Source organism: Podarcis gaigeae, assembly GCF_964106915.1.
Source record: "Podarcis gaigeae genome assembly, chromosome: 3".
Classification (NCBI taxonomy): Eukaryota; Metazoa; Chordata; class Lepidosauria; order Squamata; family Lacertidae; genus Podarcis; species Podarcis gaigeae.
Window position 1 is genome coordinate 40,810,608 of NC_139680.1, and position 27,067 is coordinate 40,837,674.

The following is a 27,067-nucleotide window of genomic DNA, read 5'->3' on the forward strand; positions in this document are numbered from 1 at the left end:
GCCAATGCTGTTGATTAAAGCTAAATCAATCTAGATTTATTTATGTAAATAGAAAAGGGAAGATTTGATGTCTTGTTTTCCTAAGTAAATAAATACTGTTCATTTTACTGTTCAAATTTCATACCTCTCAGTGAAGATATCAGCCACACCTGCATATATGATCATTCACCCTCCAGCATTTTTATTATTTTTAATTTATAATTCCCTGTCATCTTTTGGATCAGAAGAGGCCCAGCCTCCGGCCAAGAAATCCCACTGTTGTTTATGTTAAAAAAAATGGGGCTAATCAGAGTTTTCAAGGCTAATAAGGTAAGGAAGAATCTTCGTAGATGCTCAAGCAATTAGTAAGGGAAAATTCACTTTTTTGCCACTAGATGTCACTATTGAGATATAGGTCCTCAAATTCACTGTTGATGAAACACACCAGAGTGTTTGGAATTGTTAAAAATGCTTTTTAAAAGTACTGTACCTGTTTTCCACTTTTAGGTGCAGAACTAAAGTTAGATGCTATGGGGGGGACCCAGCAAAATACAGTATTAAATTTATGAACACATTTAATTTGCCATTCCAGCATATATTGAAAAAAGTGGCCTTTCCTGTTAGCACCATACTCATGCTAACGTTGCAATGTTTGCCACTTAACCACTTCTCTGCAACCATACTTGCTGAGCTAGCTCAAAAGGATGAAAGCATCTCAATTTCCCCTGTCACAAAATATTATAGATTGAGGGTTGGGAAATGTGATATATCCACACAAGAGAAGCATTAGCTTGAGAAAAGGTCCTCTGAATCCTACACAATAGATTAATAACTGCACAGATATTACATGAAGACAACCTGAAGGAGTTGCCTTCAGTTGTGCAATTCTTTATCTCCTTGATAAAGATGTCGGATGTCAAGGAGATAAAGAATTACACAACTGAAGGCAACCCTGTATCAAAAGGTTTGTAATGCTCTATGTTTTCAGTATGCTATAAGCTGCCCAGTGGGCGGGGTATAAAGAAAATCATTATCATCTTAACAGGAATATGGAGATGTCTGGGAGAGTGGGAATTACTTTTGTTAATTCATGGATCCAATTAACACTAGTGCATACTATATCAATATCTGGCCAATGTGACAACAATAATTGGCCCAGTGAGATGGAATGAATTATGACCAGCAATAAAAACCACAGACTCAGAATTGTAACTGAAATGAATCAGTCATTTTACTGGTGTAAAATGCTTTGAGACAATAATGATATTAACATCCTCACTGATGACTTTCAAGTGTTGCTCGGATATCTTTTTATGCTGACAGACCTATGCAGTTGTCCAAACTTTCTTGATCAGCCAGTCATTTTAATTCTTATTTTAATTTTTTGTAGTCTATATTTTTTATTGTATATACTGTTATATGCTGCCTTGGTATTTTATTTAAGTTGGCAGCAAGCAAATATTATAATAAATAAATATGACATTGCATGAAATAAAGCAACTTAAAACAATATGGTAGAAAATAATATATGTATGGTTTAATAATAAGAGTAAATCATTAGTTTAAAAAGGGCAATTGCATTAACAAAGCAATCAAAGTCACTAACATTGTTAAAACAGTCTCCAAAAGCCCTCACCCCATCTAGTTGTGAAATAGAAGTTATAAATTCACAAGCATATCCGCAGGTTGGAATAAAGTTCACAGTTACCAGGCTGGGGCAATATGTATTATGCTCTTTGCCTAAGCAGAGCAGAACGGACTAGCCAGCAGGTTGCAGGAAGGAGTGTGAGGAGACAGAAAATTATTCTCTATACACTCTATATTGATCAGGAACTGATCCAGGAGATGGACTTTCCCATCTTTAGCATTAATGCCATTCTTAATGTGGCCCCAAGACTATGAATTGCCAAAATCAAGCGGGAATGAGACTAATGTAACAGGGACCCTTGCTTGATCACAAGGCAACTGTGACACACAGCAGCGCTGATTTTCCAAAACATGCCATGGTTTCTCCTTTGTTTTGGTTTCATGGCTGTTGCTTCTTCAGGTAGATAAGATCTCATAATGCTGACAACCTTGGGTTACCTTCCAATCATATCATCCTGAAGGATGCCAAGGTCTCACGTAACCAGCAGTGAAGTTGACTAAGCGGCACAAAAGTGACAGAGAGTTACACATGCCATCTATTTCATGGCTGCTGTACTGTGTGCTTGAAGTTCGCTGTAGTTTCAGATTCTAGAGGCCTAGCAAGGTCCATTTTAACAACTTTCAACTGCATATGTTTAGGACCCAGCTGTAACAAGATACATAGTGAGCTTCCTGACCCTTTTGGCATAGTGTGCATGCTCGTCTTTCTAATTACTCCTTGCTGAACATCTGCCCAGGAATGCTGTTGAGTCTTGAATAATTTTCCATCACCTCTCTGCACCACTCATATTTCACCTGTTCTCTGCTGTGTTGTGCCCCTAGCTGTACAGATGGAATTGGACTGAATTAGGGAAGTCCCAGGACGTAACATGATCCTGGGTGATCATACCATCAGTGTCATTCATTTAAGTACATAGGGCTTAATTTTTGCAAAAATGCTTTTATGGCACGTTCATTTTGAGGCAATTAAAATTTAGTTTTCGATCACCCACTGTGGTGGATGACCCTTGCAGTGGCGTAGCGTGGGGGTGCAGGGGGGGCCGGCCGCACTGGGCGCAACATCTGGGGGTTAGGGGGCGCAAATCCATGGGTTAGGGGGCGCAAATTGCTTGCCTTGCCCCAGGTGCTGATAACCCACGCTACGCCACTGGACCCTTGCTCCGAAAAGCGTGGTCAAAATTAAAGGGTTCAGGAACTCAGACAGGACCAAATTTCATGAAATCATACACAAACTTTACTAAAACTAAACTCTACAGGAGGGAAAAGCTCCAAATAATTACACAGATTAAAATAGCTCAGAAGGTAAGAAAACAACAAACACTAACTTATCCAGCTAATTAACATAAACGCTTACACTTAAATCTCAGTAGGCAGAGCAACAGAACAAGATGCTGTCAAAAGCCCAAATAGACGCTGACCTCGGCTTTCCCGCAAATCCAGGTTTTATGGGAATTTAGACCATGGGTGCTCACCTCCTCCACCCAATTATCTTGTGACACTGGCCTTGAAGCCTTAACAGGAGACAGCTGCATGTAAGCTCATTATTTCTGAGATTCTAAGGCATTCCCATAAACCAGTCTTAAATGGGCGACATCACCACACCCACATGAGGTTGCTATCACGTAATAAAAGTATGCATAAATATCAGGATTACTGTATTAAGATTAAATCTTACTATAAAAAGGCTGCTTACCTGTGATAATTTTAATCCTGCCCCCGCCGTTAAACGTATTCACTCAGCTTCAACTTTATGCCCACAGAAATAACTGACCTCTAAATGCTTTTAATAAGCTAACAAATAACCGTCTTCGTATATGCAGATCAGGCAAGATTAAAAAAAACACAACGTTGTGGTATTGCCTTTTGTACATCTCATGTAAGGATAGATTCTTCTATTAATTTAAGAATTTTCTAGGTGGTCAATCGAATGATTTCAAAATTAAATGGCCGCTGGTCAATATAGGCAAGTCTGTTACCAACAGGGAACCATTATTTGTTCTAGCAGTGAGTAAGTTATAGACTAATTGTTTTGAACTGAAACTGCCAAAGGGATTTATTATTATTTAAATGGTATGGGGAAACTCTGCAATTTTAAGTTTTTAACAAATGTGAAAATGTATCTGCTGAACAAAGGTCTTTGATTATCTTGTTTGTTTCTGAAAGTTACATTGTAATAGCCATTGACTACAAACAATAATGTCATGGGAGTTGACCTATGTCACTCTCTAATTTTGTCCCCAGGTAGAGAATTTATTGAATAAAAACACAGACAATATTCAAGCAAGAACAATACCCTTTCTAAAATTTGACTCTACTGCAGTAAAGGTCAGTCCCATAAAGTAATGGGATGTTGTGTCACAAACATCTGCCATATGGGGATAATAATAGGAGGGACTGTTGTGTGAAAAACTGAGATAGCATGAAACACTGTACATATACTCTAAAGTGGTGTGCAATTGCTTAATATTGGTATTATTACTAACACACATTCCCAGCTGAGAAATAGGGTTTGTTTGTGTGTGTGTGTGTGTGTGTGTATTTGCATACCATACAAAGAGAGAAACAAACTTTGTCATCAGTATAACAATACTAGGAAAACACTATGTGATTCAAGATTATGGGTTGATTCCTTTAATCACCTAGACCAAAATTTGTACATATAGGTAGGTATGTCATCACATTATCTAGAGCAGATCCAAGTTGGAATAATGGTTTGAATAACTAGATGCCAGCATAAGATGATGATGATGATGATTTTAACAGAGCGAGTGTTAAAGCTTTAATTACCAATACTTCAGAGGAATCTGGGGGGAAATGCTTCCGATTTATGATTGCCATCATTCAGTCCTCTGTGATTTCCTGAGCTCTCCATTCCACAGAATAAAAGGCAAAAACCTCCCACTCTTACAAGGTTCCCCAGATGCAAGTAGAATGTGTCATGCATTAAAGTATTTTCTTCATTTCAGTGAAATGTTCTTTTATCAATTACTTTAATTCCTCATCTCTACCTCATTTGCCCAATGAAAAAGATTTTTCAGCAAGAGCATTTACTCTTATTTCCCGGAGTGTTTGGGGCATAGGAGGTAGCTGCAGCAGAAAGGGGTTTTAGAAAAATCCCTTTGGCACTTTTGCACAGGTAAGCCAAGAAGCAAGACCATTCAGAATTAAGGAATCGGCAGAACTAAATTCAGGAGGTCAGCTCATTAGCAACGCTGCTTCAGCACATGGAACAACAGGCTGCCGTTAGAGATGGAGCTTTAAAAAAATGGCTTAATTAGTGTGGGCATGATAAATGGTCTTTGCAAACATGCTATATTTAAAAAGAGCAAAGAATGCAAACCCATATGTGGAGGTAATGAGCCACAGACAGCCCTTCTCTCCCACCTACAGTGGCCCCTTTCATTTTGGTACCAATGCATATAGATTCTTAGTTTACCCTTGGAGCCATCATTTAGAGGTAGAGTGCAGGCTTTGCATGCAAAAAGCCTGACTTTTGATCCCTAGCATCTCTAGGTAGGTCTGAGAAAACACTCAGGCTTGGAACCCCGAAGAGCAGAGCCGCTGCCTTTCAGTGTATTTAATACTGAACTACGTGAACCAATTTTGTCAGGAAAATGTTTGGACCTTAGTGTCTGCTGTGGGGTGCTTGTACCTTTCATTAAAGTAGCTCAGGAAAGAGATGCTTTTCCTATTTATTTTCTATCATGATGGTTGTGCTGGTCTGCTTGGTCCCAAAGTGGCACCACATTGTTCTGAGTCACTCCTGATGGCATGAAACTGTTGAAAAGAATTAAGCTCCAAATAGTTTTAATAATAATAATAATAATAATAATAATAATAATAATGTGTAGTGTTGCCAACTTGTAGTTCCAAGTTATAAAAGATCTGTATTATTTGCATTATTGTACAGTCATACCTTGGTTTTCAAACAGCTTAGTTCTCAAACGTTTTGGCTCCCGAATGCTGCAAACCTGGAAGTGAGTGTTCTGATTTGAGAACTATTTTTGGAAGCCAATTGGAAGCCACACCCTGGTTTCTGAACGTTTTGGAAGTCAAGGAGACTTCCAGAATGGATTCCGTTTGAGAACCAAGGTATGACTGTACTTTTATTCTTGTATTGTTCTTTTTATCTATCTTTTGTTTTTGATAGCAAACCAGTGTGAATGGGCATTTGCCTAGAAAAGCAGCCTAAGAACATTTAAAATTTTCTTTACTTATTTATTTTAACCAGATTTATATAGCACTTAATCCATAAAACGCCATAGGTGTTTTATATAAAACAATGCAAAATGTACATAATACTGCTAAAATCAAACATTTAAAATGGATGAACATAAAACTTCTCAAAATACAGAGTAAAAGATACAAAGGTTTGAAACATACGAACATACTGAAAGTACATACATTAAATTACAAATAATAAATAAGAATTAGCGTTTGTTTATTCTACATCTGAAAATTGGCCTGTATGCATTTAAATTAGGTGTAAATTTGCATTGCAGGCCTGTGGCCCTGAGTCCTTTAAACAATTTCCCTGCATATAAGGAAATCGTAGAGAAAAAACTGCCCTACCAAAAACTCTTACTGTCCACAGTAAAGGAAGTTAAGGAGAATATTCTGCCTGTGATTCAGCTTACGGAGAGTGTGCCAGCGGCCACAGTCCTTATTGCTGACCCTCTGACGGAGAACATCACTTTTGGAGGTCACAAAATGTCAATCTGAGTAGTTACACTATAAGAAAACTTCCATTTCTGTTATACTCAGTAAAAGACAGCATGCAGAGGTTTAAAAGTTCACTCATTTAAAATAAATTAATTAAAAAGCATAGACCTGCTTGTTCCCTGCAGTCATGCCTTATAAGAGAGAAAGAAATAAGAAGGAAAAATGAGAGAGACCTCACAAATAAATCGTAATTGCAGGCTTTATGTTAGAAATAGACAGGCCCCAAAGTGAGATAAAAATAAATCTGGTAGTTTAATGTTCTGAAATGAACACAAAAGGCTATCTTCAAGGAGCTCGGAGACAAGATGTTTTGAGGCACTGGTGGAGCTGGCTGGCACCGTAGCCTTTCAAACAGTTGATGAAGCACTTTGTCCCTATATGGAACTTGAAAGAGCAACACAGGATTTGAAAAAAGACGTTTGGGACTTCAAAAACTGGGGCAGGAACTGTAGTAGCTCAGGGGCAGAACACATGCTTTTGCGCATAGGAGATTCCTGGTTCTAATCCCTGGCAGTTTTGTTTCACAGGATAGGATGGGAGAAGGTATGAAAGACCTTGGTCAGTCAAAGCAGACAAAGGCTGGGACAAACAGTCCTGACAAATAGTCCAGTTTAACTCCCTGCGTTCCTAAACACAGTAGAATAAAACAAGTGCCTTAACAGACATGCTGACTAGAACTCTCTAGCATTCTGAGGGCCCATCTGGACTAGACAAGGAAAGCCGTATCACACCACTTTAAACAGTTTGGGCTTCCCTCAAAGAATGCTGAGGAATCTAGTTTGTTAAAGGGCACTGAGAATTATTTGGAGACTCCTATTCCCAGAGCTCCTTTCAGAGCTAGCATTCCCAGAGTGGTTCAACAATCAACCCAAGGGAACTCGAAGAATTGTAGTACTGGGAGCGGAATAGGGGTTTCCTGACAACTCTGAGCACACTGAACAAACTACAGCTCCCAGGATTCTTTGGAGTGAAAGGCATGACTGCTTGAAGTCGTATGATACTGTTTTAAATGTGGGGCCCAAGTCTCTCTTATTATGATTACCTTATTACAGTTACAAAGTGCAGATTATTTGCTGTTTATTTGATTCACTTTTGCAATAACAACAACAACAACAACAACAACAATTTTATTTATATCCCGCCCTCCCCAACCGAAGCCGGGCTCAGAGCAGCTAACAACAGTAAAATGATACAACATTCTAAAATCATTTCATTATAAAATCAGTTCAAATCAGATTAATGGCAATCATTGGGCTACAGTTCTGTGAAGACTTGCCAAAGGAGTGGGGAACCTCAAGCCCAGGGACCAAAACTGCCCACCTATCTCTCCAGCTTCTCAATCTAGCCTCTCCTTAGGCCAGATCTCCTCCCCAGCCACATTCCTTACCAGCCCTGCTTCCCACCCTCCTTGAAGTTTTTTGGATGTGACATGTCCCTGAACTCTGGTAATGCCTGTTGTTTGCCTGGATGAAGGGCAAAAAAGCTGTGTGGGTGTGGATGTAGAAAGCAGCAAACGATAAAGAAGAAAAACTGACATTTGTTGCTCTGCCCCTCACTGGCATATCTCCCCACCTACCAAAAGGTCACCCAGATAGGAATGAGGCCCTTGTACAATGTCACCAGACTCCCCACCCATACAGCCAAAACACCTTTTTCTTTTAAAAAAAAAAAAGCAAAATAGGTTGTTCTGCCACACACAAAATATTTGAAGGAAGTTTTAGGAAAACCAAAACGGTTTTATGGCACCAACAAAATCCCCTTAAGGATTTTTGTAGATATCTATCTAGGGAACATCTGGATCAGAAGCACATCCAATAAGCTGAAGTAAGACAGCTACACAATGGGACACAATGGCTGAAATGTGTGTTCTTCATTTCTTTCAAATAAAACTATATGGAAAATGAGTGTGTCAATTATTGCTGGTTTCTGTTTAATGTTTACCTTTAACAAGGCAAGAGATTCAGGTCTATTAGCTTTGACCCAGTTATAACTATTTTATACAGTATCATTTAGCTGAATGCAACAGTTTGAGGATAATTAAATTACATTTAAAAGGCACCTTTTCATATTACATCTGAAATTTATTTTTGTACCCTATCATGTCACGGAGTAAATAATGACTCACTATAAAGTAAATTATAGTTGGATGAGCCATCCCTGATATTCTACGGCTATTCAAACCTATACAGTAAACAGAGATGCAGTTAAATCAGTAGATATTCTATTTATGTACAGCAGAATTAAGTTATTCATAGTAAATACTGCAAGCCCCATTAAATACTTGGGAAATAGTTTTCTATTTTTATAGCATATATTGGCATTTGTTAAGCTAGTTCAGATACCTACTGAATCATTTCAGATACCTACTGAATCATTTATTCTCTCATTAGTGGACCAGGAAGACAGATATCTAAGGCCGCCGATCTGCAGAGGACAAGTAAATATATTCAAGTTTTTAAAAACTGAAGTAAAAATATACACATCATGCTCTCTGGCTTCTTGATGCAAAGAGTCTTTGTTGGATGCTATGAATTGTCTTTCTGCAGTTTCCTCATTTGGACAGCTGACTAGTGAAGTTTGTGTGCTATTGGTGCTGGTAGCACACAAATGGCTGTTCTGCTCCTCCTCCCTTGCTAATGCAGCAGTAGCAGCGCTAGGTTGAATTTTAGTACTAACAGATAGCGCTGGCACCCATATCATTTTTCAGGGGTTCTGCATTATCTTGCTTGGGACTTTGAGGCCTCAATCCAAATTCCAAAATCCACTTCCCACAGTGGGCTTTTTGATCCCTATACCAACATGCCAAGCTAAATTTTAAATGGTGGGAAATAACTGTATGCCAGAATAGTTTCCCAGGTTTCAGCACATGGAATTACAATGTAAAATTTCTACAATTTTGCAAGTTAATGGGGTTGCAAACAGATTTTTTTTCTGGAAATAATTAAAACAGAAATGAATGCTAGCCTTTCAACTAGATTCCACTAGATTTCCAGAAATGGCTTTCACACTGTGTGAGAGTTCACATAAAACACATAAATGCTCAGGTAAAGAGACACCAAGAAAACAATAAAGTGCTGCAACCTAAGTCTACAAATTATAAGAATACAACAGAATTATTCTTTTTAAATATATATATATTCTTATAGAAATTATTCATTGCATTTTAAATGAAATAACATAGTCCTTTTTCTTAAGAGCAGCAGTGTTCCAAACTGCAGCGAATTTCTGAAACAGTTTTGACACAGAATCATACCCCTGTGCTACTTTCAAAGTACATTTGTGTTTCCTTTATAGTTGACCCTCTTCCACTCTATTTCTGTAAAAGAAACAAACTTCATTGACATATTTTGAGCCCTTCCAGACAAGCTGCTTATTGAACACTGATTCAGTGTAAACGCAAGTGTTACCCCACACTTTCATCATTCATTCATTCAGCCTTTATTGGCATAATACCTCACACTTTCCACTGCATTTTCCCTTCCATGTCACTTTCCATATCTCTAAAACTCCAGTCTTTTGAAGAAGTAGCTTTGTTGCACAAGAGCTCCAAATAAGCTTCAACCGTGCAACCTGAATTTGCCAGTTCGTGCTTGAATCCCACCCTGAAATAGTGACAGCCTGAGAGGACCCTGGAACCAGATAGAAAGAAAATTATTGCTCAATGGGAATCTAGAAGAGGAAATCTCAGCAAGTCCTGCTTCGTATACCATGGGGAGAAAAAGCATACCTGCCTAAATTCCTTCCTTTGCACAACTATTGGAGTCCTGTGCTCTAAAGCACAGGTGGGAAGTCTTCAGGCTTGTGGGGGACCCTTTGCTTCTGTTTTTAGAACCCCAAGTCCACCAACTGGAGGCAGGTGTAAAAAAAGTGGGTGTCGGGGTCGGAGCCTGATACATAATGGTGGCTTAGGTGGTAAAGCCAGTTCCCTTCTGCATTCCACCCATCTGGCATCAGTGGCAGACCTTGGGGTCTCAAATTTCAGCGGCGCCCTGTTCAAAATTTGGCGCACACACCTCTCACCTTCAATTTTACATAATAGCGGTGGCGCCTCCTGCAGTGCCCCTGGAAACTCCACACCCAGTACTACCAAATCAGTCATACTCCCCCAAATCCACCTTTGCTGGCATCCTCTGGACTACAACTCCCAACAGCCCCAGCCAGCAGGGGGTTATGGGCGTTGCAGTGTGCAAAATTTGTAAGGCACCAGGTTAGTGATGGCTGCACTAGGATGACCTATCTATATCATTATAAGCGTACATCTTATCAAGTATTCTAGCAGCCTAATTTAGAAGGTGGAGGAAGGCACATTGCTCCCACGATTGGGAGTGAGAAATCCTGGCTGGCGTAATACAACTCATCCAGAGATCTACCAATTGATCCTGATCTGCTTCCTCCCCTGCTTTAAACTGCATCTGGTCACTCCTCTCTGGAGTGCTGCCTTTTGCAACTTAGTTCTCATTCGTTCCTATGGGACCTGAAAAGAGTAGAGTAATGCAGTCCGCAAAGGCTGTGCCCCCAATCTGCCAGTGCAGATGTTCCCCGGCGTCAGTTCTGTGTCAGCCACAAAAGGCCCTTAGTACAGAAATGTACTATCAGTGGGCCAGGATCCTGCCAGAGCAGCATTAACAGGCTTCTGTGTAACTGGGAATCCAGCCTGTGAGTACAGATGGGCAGATCAAGGTGGGGTGGGGGGATAGCTCAGTCGGTAGCCAGTCAGCATACAACCAGCTAACTCCTCAAGTGTGCTTCCTTGAACAGTAAACTGCCAATTGCACGGCCTTAAGACTGGTCAATAAAATTGTTTTGTAACCCTGTTATGAAATGGCATATGAATGAATAGCCAAATCATCTTTCAGAAGCTGGCAGGCAGCAGAAATAGACCTCCTGAGCAACGTGATTAAGATATAAATTTCCACTTTGGCTACTTGGGGATGACAAAGAAGCCTATAGGACAGGGGTGGAATGGGGGGGCAGGCAACCCAAGCAACAGCCTGTGAGGGGAGGGTTGGGAGTTACTAGCTGCAAACCCCTGAAACAAATAGCCAACAAACTGAAGCTCAATCCAGGTAAGACAGAGGCACAGTTAGTGGGCGATTCCCTAGACTGGATGGATGGGAGACTGCTTGCTCTTGAAGGTCCATAGCTTGGGGGTACTCCTGGATCCTTTGCTGTCTTTTGAAGCTCAGGTGCTCCTTTACCACTGGAGAAACATTAAAATGCAAGGGAGAGCAACGGTAGGGATTCCCTGGTGAGGGGGCTGGGAGTGCTGGATCCAGAGAGACTGAAGACTTCAGAACAGATGGCGACAGGGTGAAGGGACAGAGAGCACAAACACCCCCAGATTGCACACAAACCACAAAGTCTGAAGACTGAATAAAGATGAAAAATATAATTAACAGAAAATAATATATTACTGCAACAGGTATGTAAAAACACATGGCAATCAGACTCATATTATATGCAGAACAACATAGTTTCTTTGGCATTTGAGTCTATCTGGCCCTCAGGACTATTCTTCTCGGTCACCTCGCCATTCAATGGCCCTGCTTTGCAACTTCCTTGAGTATCTATGCCTCCCTAGAAAGCGTCCTTCTGATAATGCTTCTTGCCTCCTGGGATGGAGGACCAAGAAGGATGTACAAGTGCAAAACGTGGAAGGCTGTTTAGAAGGGGAATGTGACTCTCGGGCAAAAAAGGATCCCCACCCCACCTCCACACGAAGATGAAGCTTGTGCCCGCTGCGCAGCAGCAGCAGGAGGAGCGGGCACTGTTTAAGGCAGGGCTCTTTCAGCTTCAGCCTCTGTAAATGCTAGCGCCTGATACTGTGGAAAGAGTATGATCAGCAAACCCTGGTCATGGGCTAGTGTTCTTCCTCAGATATGAACCTTGGCCGGTTGTCTGGGGGTTAGTTATATGCCTGCGAGCACCAGCTCTCTCTCGGCCTCACAGGGTTGTTGTGAGGATCAATGTGGCGGGCAATGGGTGCCGTTCTGAGGCTCCTGGAGCAAGGTACAAAAAGCCAAGTAAGGCTGCAACCTTTAGAGTAAGGCCATATCTACACCACACAGTTAAAACACATTCATACAGCTTCAACAGACATGGCCTCTGCCAAAGAATCCTGGGAGCCGAGGTTCACCCTCACAGAATCATAGACTTGGAAGGGACCCAATGCAGGAATCTCAACTAAATCACCCATGACAGGTGGCCATGCAGCCTCTGCTCAAAAATCTCCAAGAGAATCCACAATCCACTTTCTACTTTCAAACAGCTCTAACTGTCAGGAAGTTTTTCCTGATGTTCAGTTGGAATCTCCTTTCTTGTAACATGATGCCATGGGTTCAAGTCCTACCCTCCAGAGCAGGAGAAAAGAAGCTGGCTCCATCTTCCATATGACAGCCCTTGAGATACCTGAAGATGGCTCTTATATCTCTTCTCAGTGTCCTCTTTTCCAGGCTAAACATACCTGGAACTCCTCCAACTGTTCCTCATAAAGCTTTGTTTCCCAGACCCTTGATCATCTTGGATGCCCTCCTGTGCACAGAGCTATAATTCCCAGCACCCTTAACAGTTCCCAGGATTCCTTGGGGGGGGGGAGCCATAGTGTGGATGTGACCTAAGGCACCTAACTTCTGAACAGACATATCTAGGATTCCTTCCAGTAGCACCTTGGAGACCAACTAAGTTTGTTATTGCTATGAGCTTTCGTGCATTTTGTTTCGACTACGGCAGACCAACACGGCTACCTATCTGTAACTACATCTAGGATTCAGTTACAGATAGGTAGCCGTGTTGGTCTGCCATAGTCAAAACAAAAAAAATTCTTTCCAGTAGCACCTTAAAGACCAACTAAGTCAGTTCTTGGTATGAGCTTTCATGTGCATGCACACTTCTTCATTTTTCACCTTCTCACCCCTTGCTTTTTCTTGTAAGACCTATTGCAGTCGTTAAGAGTCGTCAACAGGCTCATCACAGCTATCTGCCAATCACCCATTCCCACCACCCTTCTGAGTAATACCCCTCCCCACCTTCTCACTATATAGAAGGGTCTGGAAACTTCTGTTTCAGTGTATCTGAAGAAGTGTGCATGCACACGAAAGCTCATACCATGAACTGACTTAGTTGGTCTTTAAGGTGCTACTGGAAGGATTTTTTTTTTTGTTACATCTAGGATTGTAATGCAAATAGATCCCCTTCCACCCCACCGCGTGCGCCCTTGCTCAGTGCCAGGTACGGCTCAATCCTGGGATCTGTGGCGCGAACAAAAGCAAGCCAAGTGCCTTTCTCTAACCGCGAAGGCGTTTCCACCAAACGGACTGAGGCTCCCGAGCGGAACGCTGCTCCCGAGACGCCGCTCGCCACTAGCCCAGCAGCGGCCGCCACCGCCGCTTCGGCTCCAGCAGCCTCCGCGCGCCCAGAGGCGGCGAGCAGGATCCGGCGTCGGCCGAGGGCGTGGCGCGCGGCTTCCCCCGCGGCCGCGCCTGCCATTGGTTTCTCCTGGCAGCGGAGGCTGGGCCAGAGGCACGGCCAGGGAGTGGGAGGGAAAGTTGCTGCCTGCGCCATGTAGTTCGCACTCGGCGGCGGAGTTTGCACGGGACTGGCTGGAGAGGGAGCCGCGCGCGCCAGGAGAGGCAGCCAGGTAAGGAGGCGCGGGGAGGGGCGGCCAGCGGTGCGAGAAGGGCCCATCCTGCTGCTGCTGCTGCTGCTGCTAGGACATTGCTCCTCGTCGCCCATCCGCGCAGGAAAAGGAGCAGACAGAGAGACGAGTCCGGATTGGATCCAGGTCAGGCGCGATCTTGTCTGTACTGTACCTGCGCCCAGAGCCGGCGCGCTTTGCTCGGTACCCGACGCGCGGCCGGACTCTGCGCATCTTTAGATTCCAAAGTGAAGCCCAACTAAATTCGATGGGATTGATGGACTCTCAAAGTGAGTCTTTGTAGGGAGAAAAGGAGGTGGAGGAGCCGCGGGAGGCGGGGGATTTTCTTTTGTGAGCGTGGAATTTCTGCGGAATCTCGAGGTTTCCTGGCGGGAATCTGGTGGAAGGGAAGAGAGAAGTTGAGAAAAGAGCCCAGGGGCAGCAGGGGCTTTCCGCTTTTCCAACAGAGGCGGGAGTTAAGAAAACTTGCAAGATCGCCCGGTTATACAACGTGATGGTGAAGGCGCGCTTTGAAGGGGTGGGGAGAGGGGGGGGTAGTTCCGTAGTTCCAAAAAGCTGCGCGGATTAAAATGTCACGTCTCTAAAAAGGCATAGGAGAGAAACTTGGTCTCACGGAGTGGATGAAATATGTGACCTTGGAAAGTGGTGGGAAGTTTTTTGGGGGGGCGAGGTGGCTTAAAAACTGGACCAGAGCGAAGTCCCGTTGGGTTGGTGTGTTTCCAGCAGGGTCCAGTCAGATGCCTGGGAAAGATCGCGAGAAGGATGTAAAAAGTGGTGGCAATCCTCTCTTGTTTGCAGCCTCTAGAATTCAAACAGTTGCTGCTTTTTGCATGTGTTCTTCTTGGCTGGAAGGTGACTCTCCATAGAGGAGGAGGAGACAGAATGAACCTAAGGGGAGATTCATGGTCTGCTGATAAAAATTCTTCAGATGTGAGGTGTCCCCCTCCCAACCTATTTCACAACATAGTAAAACCAAAGACAAGCCCAGACTGTCTTTTGCAGTAATGCTCAAGTTCTACTTGGTTTTGTGGCTAGACGTGGATGAGTAGGGGCAAAGCTTTCGAGAAGGACTGTGTAGAGGTGGGCTGGAGAAAGGAGAAGAGAGCGTCTGCAAGTGAAAGTGGCTTGACATGCGATGCTTCCGTGACTTTCATACTTTCTCTTTGTGGCTTCTTTCAGGGGTGGCTGGATGTGAGAAGGAGCAAACGGAGGACTTTGGGAGCCCCCCCCCCCCCGAGAGCTCCCCCACGAAACAAGACAGGAAGGAACTGCTCTGCATTGTTGGCTGGGCTCCTGCTCACACCCTGGTGCTGGTGCCACACGATCTGAGTCGGTTGCGCTGAATAGGAGGGGTTTGCCTTGCTCCCACGTCTCCCAGGAGCATTGACTGTGCCGGGATTGACCTCTTGGCAGGCTTGCATTCTACAGCTTTCCCCAGCTTGCACGAAGCGGCCGAAATCGCTGTGTGAGTGCCACAAAAGAGCAGCCCCTGGCAGAGGCGGTGATGCTGGGGTGCTCTCTTTGGGGCTCTGCACCCCCCACACCAACTGGGGAGAAGAGAGGAGCCGGGTGGCTTGAACCGCTGCTGCTGCTGCTGCTGGTGGTCCTCTCTGGTTGGGTTTTGGCTCAGCAGACGGCTGACTGCCCCGGAACTTGCGACTGCTCCGAGGCAGCCAGGACAGTGAAGTGCATCAACAGGAACCTAACGGAGGTGCCCGTGGGCCTGCCCCGCTATGTGCGGAACCTCTTCCTCATGGGCAACCACATCCAGAATGTCTCATCCGCCTCATTCCCCCCAGAGACCTTTTTAGAACTCAGCAGCCTCAACCTGAGCGGTAATCGCTTGCAGTGGGTGGAGGCTGGGACCTTTGCCGGGCTGCCCAGCTTGAAGCAGCTGGACCTCAGCGACAACTGCCTCCTTGAGCTCAGCCCCATGGCCCTGGGCAACACCAGCAGCCCCCTAGAGGAGCTGAACCTGCGCAACTCCCTCTATAACAACAGCTATGTGACCGCTGTGGCCCAGCTGCTTCAGCAAGAAGCCTTCCTGAACTTGAAGCACCTGGACCTGTCCGAAAACACCCTGCTCTACCTGCCCCAGGGCATGTTCGCTGCGCTGCACAGCTTGCAGCACCTGGACCTGCACAACAACTCTCTGGTGAGTCTGCACGGCGTGACACTCGAGAACCTCCGTCAGCTCCAGAGCTTCAACCTCAGCAGCAATGCCCTCAAGCGCCTGAGGAACAGCACCCTCCTGCAACTCCGGGGCCTTCCTCGGCTCACCAGCCTCAACCTCACCCACAATGCCTGGGTCTGTGACTGCGGCATCGAGGACATGGTCAGCTGGCTCAAGGAGAGTGACCTGGTGGAGGCCAAGTCGTCCCTCAAGTGCTCTTACCCCAAAGGGATGGAGAACAGGTCCTTGGTGGCCATTGATTTTTCAGAGCTGAGCTGCCCAGAGCCAACCGATAACCAGACTCAGCTGCAGACCTCTTATGTCTTCCTCGGGATAGTCTTGGCCCTCATCGGTGCCATTTTCCTCCTGGTTTTGTACTTGAACCGCAAAGGGATCAAAAAGTGGATGTACAATATCAGGGACGCCTGTAGAGACCACATGGAGGGCTATCACTACAGGTATGAGATCAACGCAGATCCCCGGCTAACCAACCTCAGCTCCAATTCTGATGTCTGAAGATGCGTTGCAGGGAAGCAGGCCAAGGGGCGCAATAGCTATGCATGGAATGTAGACTTTAGCTTTACTCCCCTGAAATGTGTGTGCTTTCTGCTCCTGGCATACACCCTTCGAGGCACTGCAGACTTCACATGCGCCATACAGAGAATTATGCCTACCTGCACAAGTTGCCATTATTATTATCCACAGTCGATTGTGCATGATATCAGGCTGTATGTACGAAAACATGCTGCTGCTGCTGCTGCTGCCGCCTCCCTGCCTGTTTGCTTTGCAACTTGCTACCAGCCTTTGCTTGGAAACATCTCTCTCTCTCTCTCTCTCTCTTGGCACCTAAAAAAGAAAAGGACATTTTCACTCCCCCCACCTCCACCTTCTCCCACTCTGATGTTCTCAAACCACCAGGGCTTATTAAAAAGTACGATTCAACAAAGGCTGCCTCAACTTCTTTTGGGAGAAATGTTTGATCCATCAGTACCCATGTTGCTTTTATGCATCCTGAACAGTGAAGAATCCTTGTAGTGCACATGCATATTTAGAACATGCCTTTTTAAAAAGGGGAAAGGAAAGTTCTTTGTATAAAGAAGCACATAAAATAGTGAGCATGCAAATAGTTGACAAATTTACATGGTAGGCAGGGAGAAACTGAAAACCGCAGTACAAGTGTTTGCAATTTACATGAAAACAGGATTTTTTTAAAAAGGGGGGACCCTATGAACTGCATGTGAACTGAGTTTGAACTTTTAAATAATTCAATAAATGCTCTTACAGGAACTTTTGTTTTGCTGAAGTTTGCTGTTTTTAATGCTCTGATCTGGAAATGAAGCACAGTATGGAATGGACACAGTTTCTTCTGGGGGGGGATATTTCCCCATTACAAAACATGGTGGAGCCTTCATATGTTAAGATATTTGCTTGAATTCATGTTTTTCCCCCATTGTTGTCGTTTACCTTTCAGAGAGACTAGGAATGTACAAAGCTATACTGATTTGCACTTCTTTATTTTAAACTGCATGCAAACAACCGTCTCTTTCGATAAGCAATGTTGATTTTCATATCCTGTTCCTAGAATGTGGCAGCTGTTCAACTGCCATAACTCTGCTGGTGAGGGCTCATTAAATTGCCGCTACAATTCTGAATCTGATCCTTAGGACAGTCATTGAAATTGGGTGGGAATTGCTGCTGAACTATGCACTCCTGCAGTCTAATCCTGGGTATATTTGCTCAGAAGTTCCAGTGGGTGGATTGTTTAATGTATTAATTTCATTTCTGAATTGCTTTTCCCAAAGTATTCCAGAGTGATGCAACTATTAAAAACTATTATTCCAAAGTGATGCAATTAAAAACATATATAGACTAGTAGGGTTTACTCCCAGGTACTTTGTCCATAATCTTACAAGTTCCATGGATTTCAGTGGGAGGGAAATTCATGCATTTGCTTAGCCTATTCCTTTTGAAATGAATTGGACTGAAAGGGGCTTATTCTTGGGTAAAGTGTTTAAAGCTTTGAGCGATAGGCTGCTGTGATAAGTACACGTACAGACACATTCCACGCATGTTTCCTTGGAAGTAAGTTCTACTGAGTACACTGGCTTACTCCTAAGTAAACAGGGTTGGAGCCTGGCTAGAAAATAAATATTGTTGTGTCTTAGTTCTTACAAACAGCAAACAAGCTGGTGGTGAATGTGCACAAACACATCAGTGCTGCTTGATTCACTCCCTTCATACAGAAAACTGGCATGTTGGCGCTGGGGGGTGCGTAAGTGTGGAGCAGCCTTTTCCCAAAAATGCCTGGTTTTTTATGCTTAGGGTATGGAGGAGTATGCAATGCTGTGAGCCCACCGCTAGCGTTTCTCAAGTGGTGCAGTTGAGAAGCCCATTCGCCACCTCCGTGCATTTGTGAGAACAAGAAGGAAGTTTCTAATTAATGCATTTAGCTTTTGTGGCTGGGCAGTCGCTTGTAATCTCAGTGTTGATCCAAAGGCAGTATTGAGGAAGCCAAGTCTGTAAATACAGAGGCAGGTATGTGGGGCAAATTTCAGATCTACCTGTGACATGTGTTGCATCGCTCTCTTTTTTACATTGTTAACGTGATATGAGTCACACACATTTATAAGCGGAAACGTTTCTGAACGTACACTATCGCATTTACTTTGGATGCTGCAGATGTTGCGGGGTTGCAGGAAACAAAAGTGAATATGTTGCTCTTTCTGGCCAGTAACTTAAGTAGCAGCAAAAGGAAACTGCGCAGAATGTTGATGCCGCTCTCTAAACTGGCTCTTAACAGACTTCTAATAAACTAATTTTAAACAAAGCTATTTTATCAGGTCTTGGTAATCCACGTAGTAAGTTCTATGCTTAGTTTTGCTTGTGAAATCTAATTACTTCAGCTAGGTCTGATAAAATACTGTAACAACTTAGCAAAGCAATATTGTGCATGTTTACCATATTTTTTGCTCTATAACACGCACCAGACCATAACACACACGTAGTTTTTAGAGGAGGAAAACAAGGGAAAAAATATTCTAAACGAAATAGTGGATATATGATTTTTGTGGTTCATGCTGTGGCCACAGACATGTGATCTGACAGTGAGTTTGGAGTAGCCCAATGCAAAAATCCTGAGGATCCATGTGGATCCATGCTTTGTAACCACGGAGGAGGGAAGGAAGGGGAACCATGGATCCTCTGCTCACGACTGCAGCAGATCCCACCCCCCACCCCGCCACCCGCAGGCATTCACTCCATAACACACACAGACATTTCCCCTTACTTTCTAGGAGGAAAAAAGTGAGTGTTATGGTGCAAAAAATGCGGTACTTGGAAACAGATCCCAGTGTGTTAATGGCTCTCATTCCTATGTAGGTGAGCATAGGGATTGAAGCCTAGTTATCATCGTTCAGAATCCTGCAGAACTTAATTTTACAGTTGTCCTCAGTTCTGGTGTTTTTAAAGTGTCCCTACCTAATTTTAGGTAAAGCTAAGTCTCTTCAAGCTTTCCCCCCCCCCCACTTGCCTATTTAAAAGTCAACCCCCTATTTTAAGGCTCAGGGGTAAATAGAAACTATACTACAGTTTGCTTGTTAGCTTTTGAAGACATAATTGCTCTAACTGTAATCACGTCCTGCTAAATGTAACTTAAAGATTACAAGTGCATGAGAAGAGCAATTGAATTTTTGAATACAGGAGGTACCAATTTTAAAATAATTTTAATAATGGTGTATTTGTTGGGCCAATTTGAAACACTGTGGGATTTTCACAGACACATCTATGCTTTTAAGAACAGGGCTTTGCTATGCTTCCTGAGACAAGCCTGGGCTATTTTCAGAAACTGTTACGGAGAACACTTGGCACTACTGGGTTTCCGTTCCACTCCTCTCTCAAGCAATACTGTCATGTAAATTTTAGATTGTTCTATGTAAAGCATGTACCAGCCAAACAAATGCATATGTGAACAGATGTTGAAAATAAATACAGTGAAACATGAGTTTGTTCGAAGGCTTTGAATAGTGTTGAGTGCTCCAGAATGCATACGTGATTTGGACCGACTTGAATCAAATGTGTCTTCCATTAAAATACCTAGCAAACTTACAGTGTCTAATGAATAAAGAGTGCTCTTGTATCTGTTTATTGGCTGAAGTGAGAATGGCCATCTCAAAAGGAACCAAAATAACCTGCAATGTTAGTTTAATAAAAGAACTTGTTCACTTTTCTGTTTTACTTAAGCTAAGCTCTGTTGGCTGGTTGCTTTGCTGTGCATCTGTTATAAAATGGCACATGGGCTTATTTTATTGTTTCCTAAATGATATGCACCCAGAATTGTTTGGCATGCAATAGGTGGACTGATATTTGAGCTTAGTGTGTTGTGCATGTTTTAGAGGAGTAACAAAGAGGTCCTTTAAAAAAAAAAAATCTCACTATGAAGCAGAATGGCAATATACAGCATATACCAGTATTTTCCATAGCAGCTGAAAATGTGTTTGTAGTTCCCACACAAAAAAAGTACAATTTGAAATTATTTATTCGTCTCTTCCCCCTTCCCCTGGAGTTTGTATTTTCTGATGCTGTAGCTATTCAGTGTGTTTTGACACAGGGAATGTTCTTTGACAGATGACAGAGCTTAGAAGGGATTATAAGGTGTATAACATCAGTTCTGCAAAGGACTGAGTTGTGGTTTTTTTTAATAGATCGGAAAATATTTATACCATTTCATCTATACGGGAGAACTTAAATCAGGTTCATTTGCTAATTTGGAATTGTCAAATACAATGCGCTTCTTAAGTTACAAGGCATCAGAATCTGTGGATCTTATTATATGCTCACTTATGCCGGTGATGTGATGGGCACTGGATGCTATGATCACAGTGCTATAAAGTTGAAAAGTATATCTGAGGCCAACTAGAATCCAGCCTAGCTATGGTAACATTTGGAGCATGCAATTCATTTGAGCAACTTGTTCTGTTTGCCAAATAATTATTTGCATTTAGTAGACATTATCTGGATCTTCAAATTAAATCTTTGCCGCAATCTGAACGCACCAGCTCCTTAGCTGATGCAGTAGCTCACGTGACATCCTATAGTCAACAAAGTCGATGTGTCCTTTGCCCCACTTGGTGTGCATTGCCCTCTCCATGCAATGCAAAGGCACAGAGCTCTCTAATGATGGGGTCCCATTGGCTGCACCAATAACCTGTAGGCAGCCGCATCCATCGCCAGCTATGCTTCTGCCCTGCTTTCTCTGCCTTTTGTGTATTCTGCTGCAGAATAGTCTCAGAAAGCAGAGGACTGATGGAAATGGCAGCTCCTGTTATATTAGAAGCCCTGGCCCAAAAACAAGGCAAAACTTGTTATTGAGTTACGGCTTACTCCCCAGGTTTGTTCCTCTGTAACCAGAGCAATGCCAATGACTTGCATTCCAAGCCTTTGATCATATGCTTTCCAGCATATGGGTGGTAATTGAACCCACCTGATTCCTAAGTGGATCTCTAAATTAGAGGTGCCTAATAGATATAATATATAATAGATACTGCATATAGAAGTCATGTTTACACACAGCGATTGTGCCCACATCTTTATTCCACTTAGAGGTTTCTAGTAATCTTTCAGCCTTTCAGATCAAAGGAATACTGCCTTTGGATTCTGCCGTGCATCATATGCTCCTCGACTGTTCTAGTACTTAGAAATAAAACCCTTGTGGCACTAGATTTCTAATAAGGCTTCATTATAAACTCGCAATATGAAACTTCTCAGTTAATTTTTTTTCAATCTCCAGCTCAGAATTTGATTCCCCACCCTCAGTCTGGTTGCTAGTGAACGGGATAAGCTTTTGGCTTGACCGCTGCTAGATGTTTATGCATATTGTTTTAATTTCCTCTTGAGTCACGGCATTTAAGGAGCTCAGCCAAAGCAATGGGATCAAAATTTAACTGTCTTTTTGTCTTTCTTCAGCATCTGAATGGGTCGCAAGCAACAACAGCAGCTCTATACATGTGATGAAGGAAAATAAGATCTGGTAAGAGAACATTCTCAGTTCCAAGCTTCTGAGTTACTTTTTATATACTACAGAAGAAAGACTGAACTCGTTTTTGCTGTTGCAAAGGAGCCCTTGACAGTGTCCTTATCAGCAATGAGGATTACGACATGCTTAACTGAAATAATTATTACTTGATTGACACAAGATTCCTAGCACCACCATTGACCTGTTGTGTGACCTGCTGTGGAGTGGATGATAAACTTTATACATGTCTTTATGGATGCATTTGTAACAATACATCTCTGAGCTTTTGCACAAAATAAAAAGAACTATGGTTTCGGGATTTGCACTGTACCTGCCATTAAATAAGACTAGTCAGTAGAGAAGAATACAAGTGGAGACTTGTGAGTCACACTACTTGAAGGGGAAGGCTTCAATTGGCTCACTGATGGGATACTTCAGGAGGGCTTCCACTGCTCCTCTTGGCTCTGTGATTGTTGCCACTATCATATGCAGCCTTATCCCCAAGCAACCATGCAAAGGCAGGGCTGAGACTTTTCCAGAAGTGCCTAGATAATGCACTTTTGAAAAGCGATTTAAGATTTTTTTTAAATAAGAATTTGCCCATATGAGATAACTGAAGCAGCCCTTGAAAGTTGGGGTGTTGTTCTTCGTCTGTTGGTTTATGGCAGGCCATTTTAATGTTCATGTGCAAACTGCTCCTCCTGCACATGTCATCTAAATAGGACCTTGTCTGAGGAAACCATCAACAAGGCATCTTCCATCAATATCTATCGGTTCTGGGTAGGTCAGTTGGGTAAAAGTGTGGTGCTCAGAATACCATGGTCGTAGGTTTGACCCCTTTATGAGACAATGGCATATTCCTGTATTGCAGGGGGTTGGACTGGGTGATCCACAGGGTCCCTTTCAACTCTATAATTCCATGAGTCCACCTCTTTACTTTGGCCTTTTGATGCCCATCTTTTTAGGGCCTACCCTATTTTGATTTGTAAATTGTTTTAACATATTTTAAAATTGTATTTTTAAATTGAAGTCACATGCCCTGAGACTTTATGGTAAAGAACAGATAAGACACTTGATCATCATCATCCCTGACCATTGGTCATGCTGGCTGTGGCTGAGAGGAGCTGGGAGTACCATAGGTTAGTCACTCCTGCAGTGGAGCATTTAATTTAGAGTATTCATGAAGTCTCCTACATAGATTAATGAGCCAGGCATATGCCCAAAGTAATTATAAAGTTAAGTCCTGTGCAGCCTAATATTGGTGACTACTGTTCAGTGTGGCTTATTCTCAGGTAAGTATGTGTAGGGCTTCTGCCTGCCTTAATATGAATGTTTAAGGGCACTGAACTGCAAACTTTATTGTCCTTATTTTTCTTCTGTTTATGTTGCAACTGGCACATAATTCTGACCATCCAAGCTTTCTCTAGTTCCATTGGACCTGGACATGTATTGCTTGAAAAAACAGGCAAAATATTAATAGAGGATAAATATGCCTACTTCCAAATTTCACTCACCAGGGGACAACGGGAAATGACGATTGCACTCATGTCCGGCTTGTGGTCTTCCCATAGGCATGGTGACGCTGGTGACTAGTTCCTGGGAAACAGAAAATTGGCCTAAATAGGCCTTTCATCAGCTCTTGCAGGTCTCTTCTGTTTTCAGATGTCCCAGTCAAGTCCTATAACTTTCTAACCTAAAGTGTATACTTCAGAAATAGTGTATTTTTAAATTTTAAAAAATGCAATTGAGAAGTTGGTTAAAGATTGAACAAACAAGAAAGGCCAGTTGAAATGGGAGTTGCATTAACATAGCTTTACACAGCTCATGTTCGTTTCAGTGGAGCTTGTGCCCAAAGCTCTCTTCACGTTTTGCAGAAATTGGATTGATTGGATTTTTGATTAGCATGCTTGTGAAATGGTGTGTCTTTTTAAACATTTGTACCCCTTTAAAAACTATGCATGATAATGTACACTGAGTTGCTGCAACTACCAAGTGACACTGATAATGCCAATATCAGTACTAAAAGAGTTTCTAAGTGTTTACGTAATGTTCATTGAGAAACTCTTGTACATGCAAAGTGCAGTAATAATATTAAGATGTGGACCTGTTAAATGTGTGAGAGGATGGTTATGGAAGATAGTAGAAATGCTATATTTATAATCACTTTCCTGAATGGGCCACTTCATCATGGGTTACATTGGATTGTAGTTTTGAATTAAATGTATTTTTAGTGATAGAAATAAAATATTTGTTGCCTGTTGCATGTTGTTGCTGATAACTTTTACAGATAGATTGCTGGAGTTATTTTTAGAAGTAAATTTTGCAAGTGGCTGAATGGTTGCAGCCTAATTGTGTGTGTTTTTTTCTGACTTTGACTTGGTTGTCTTTTATTTTTACACTGCTTTACCTTTTATAAAGAAGTGCAGTAGAGTCCAAACCTCACAGTACAATCGACTACATGTCTATTCAAAACAAAGACCTACCAAGTTCAGTGGGGCTCCCTCTCAGAAAATTGAGAATGGAATTGCGGCCTAGGTGGTTTTTGTTTAATATCTCTGGTGCAAACATGCTGCCTCAAGTGACCTATGATCCTTTTTTCTGTCAGGCCCTAAGCCCTCTTAAGGCGTTGAGCTTGAAGATGCGAGGGCAGGTAGCTGCTCCACTTTACAAACCTCATGATCAGGAACCCTGGTATTGCAGGCTTCCTGATCACACAGAGGCTTCCAACTATGTTCAGCCAAACACTCTTAGAACTTAGAAGATCCCATCACACCTTCATGCTAAACACAGGAAGGCAAGGAGTGGAGAGGGCAGGGAGGAATGTTGGAGCAGGGCGGACACATCAGTCATAGCCCCTTACACACTTCCCCCTTCACATGTTAAGGATAATTGCCTGAAGAGGATGATGGACTTCTCTCATAACCCGGCACCCCGTGCACTCTACAACCTGTTTGGGTGTTCGATGTAGACAGACAGATAGATAGATAGATAGATAGATAGATAGATAGATAGATAATACTTTATTCGGCTATAAGCCCACAAGACGATGTAGACAAACATGTAAATGAGCACTTGAGAAGTGGGGGCACAGGGCATGTCTTTAGAGCTGTTGCTTTAGAGCCTTCCAAGAATTTGAGTGTGAAGGCCTGGAATTGGATGTCTCTTGTATGTACTTAGGAAAGCTCTCCTCTATGTAATCAAGGTTTCAAATTGCATGGGGAGCCTCAGCAAGGAAAGGAGGCTCTCTGTTTCCAAGGATCTCAAGGCAGCAAACATGCTTCTCCCCCATCTCCTGCATTCTACAACAGCCTGAGGTTCATGTGTTAGTGGGGCCTTGAACCTGGGCCTCTTCAGCCCCCCCCCCCCCATCTTGACACTGTAAACACCACGCTAGTGGGATGACTGACTGCAATCTTGAAAGATGCAGAGTGGGAGCCTTACAGACAATGCAGCTTTTCCTTATCTTCCACAAAGGTAGCCACCCCACGCCAGATTCAAAGTTGCTGGTTTAAAAGAAAAATCCCTAAATTGTGTGGGGAGGTTGCTGACAGTGTGCCTACATGCTTGTGTACATGCATAAAGGGGCTCATTAGATGGGGTCCATTATGTAAAAGCAAATCCCATTTAACACAATATTTAATACCAGAATGCTAAATTTACAGTTGCCTGAAATTCAGGTTCCCTTGTTTAGCTGCATGTAATTAGCCTCCTAATTTATCTGAACTTGTAATCCCCCGAGGACTGGCGCGTGCATTATATTTTTATGGCATTAACCCCAGGGATAATTGCTACTGGTCCCTGTAGATTCTTGCTTAATTCTATTGAATATTCTCTACTCATTGCCCACAGGTAAGTTGTGGGCTATTTACATTTTAATATACCAATTTCCTTTCTGTAGAACAAAACAAGAAGTAAAACAGAATATGAATGCTGGCCGAAGTAGGCTGCATTCTCCTGAAACCTCCAGATCAGTTCAATTTGATTTATTATATTTCTATGCCACTTTTCATTCAAATGAATCCCAAAGTGGCTTACAAACAATAAATCACAACAACGTGATAGAACATAATAGAACATCACAAATACAGCATAAGGCATATAGAATAAGTAACAAATCATTGGTAAAACAAATACAGTCTATAAAACACTTAACAAAGCAACAACTAAAGAAATAAGCGAGTCACAATCAAAGCAGAAGTCACAGTATATGATTAACAAATCAATACAGCATTTATAATCTCAGTGCTATTTTTCTAGAAAAAGAGGTGCCAGAACTCACTGTGAACGCCTCTCCTGTTCTTTTATAATGGCAATGGTGCCTACCTGAGAGATTCTGGAACAGAGTTCCAGACAGGAAAAAAAGCCTTGTATTATAAAGTGAGAGCTGGAACCATAAAGAAGGCTGATTGCCAAAGAATTGATGCTTTTGAATTATGGTGCCGGAGGAGACTCTTGAGAGTCCCATGGACTGCAAGAAGATCAAACCTATCCATTCTGAAGGAAATCAGCCCTGAGTGCTCACTGGAAGGACAAATCGTGAAGCTGAGGCTCCAATACTTTGGCCACCTCATAAGAAGAGAAGACTCCCTGGAAAAGACCCTGATGTTGGGAAAGATAGAGGGCACAAGGAGAAAGGGACGACAGAGGACGAGATGGTTGGACAGTGTTCTCAAAGCTACAAACATGAGTCTGACCAAACTGTGGGAGGCAGTGGAGGACAGGGGTGCCTGGCGTGCTCTGGTCCATGGGGTCACGAAGCGTCGGACACGACTAAACAACTAAACAACAACAAATAATATATAAAACAATATTAACAACATTAACAGAAGAGCAACCAAAAGATAATTTAAGCACCGTTAAGTTCACACATACACAGCCAACT

General features: G+C 42.7%; 1 protein-coding gene across 4 annotated transcripts; it reads left to right on the forward strand.

Moving 5' to 3' along the window:
• Positions 1-13,797: 13,797 nt before the first annotated feature.
• TPBG (trophoblast glycoprotein) lies at positions 13,798-24,445 on the forward strand. 4 transcript variants are annotated; one of them, XM_083730677.1, is made up of 3 exons: positions 13,798-13,984; positions 15,182-19,134; positions 19,509-24,445. In XM_083730677.1, the coding sequence occupies exon 2, from the start codon at positions 15,507-15,509 to the stop codon at positions 16,689-16,691; it is 1,185 nt and encodes a 394-aa protein (XP_083586803.1). In that variant the 5' UTR covers positions 13,798-13,984; positions 15,182-15,506; the 3' UTR covers positions 16,692-19,134; positions 19,509-24,445. The 4 variants fall into 4 exon arrangements, with proteins under 4 accessions (XP_083586803.1, XP_083586804.1, XP_083586806.1 ...); XM_083730678.1 differs by having other exon boundaries at positions 15,182-17,918; positions 22,137-24,445; XM_083730680.1 differs by having other exon boundaries at positions 13,868-13,984; positions 15,182-16,633; positions 22,137-24,445.
• The last annotated feature ends 2,622 nt before the right edge of the window (positions 24,446-27,067 follow it).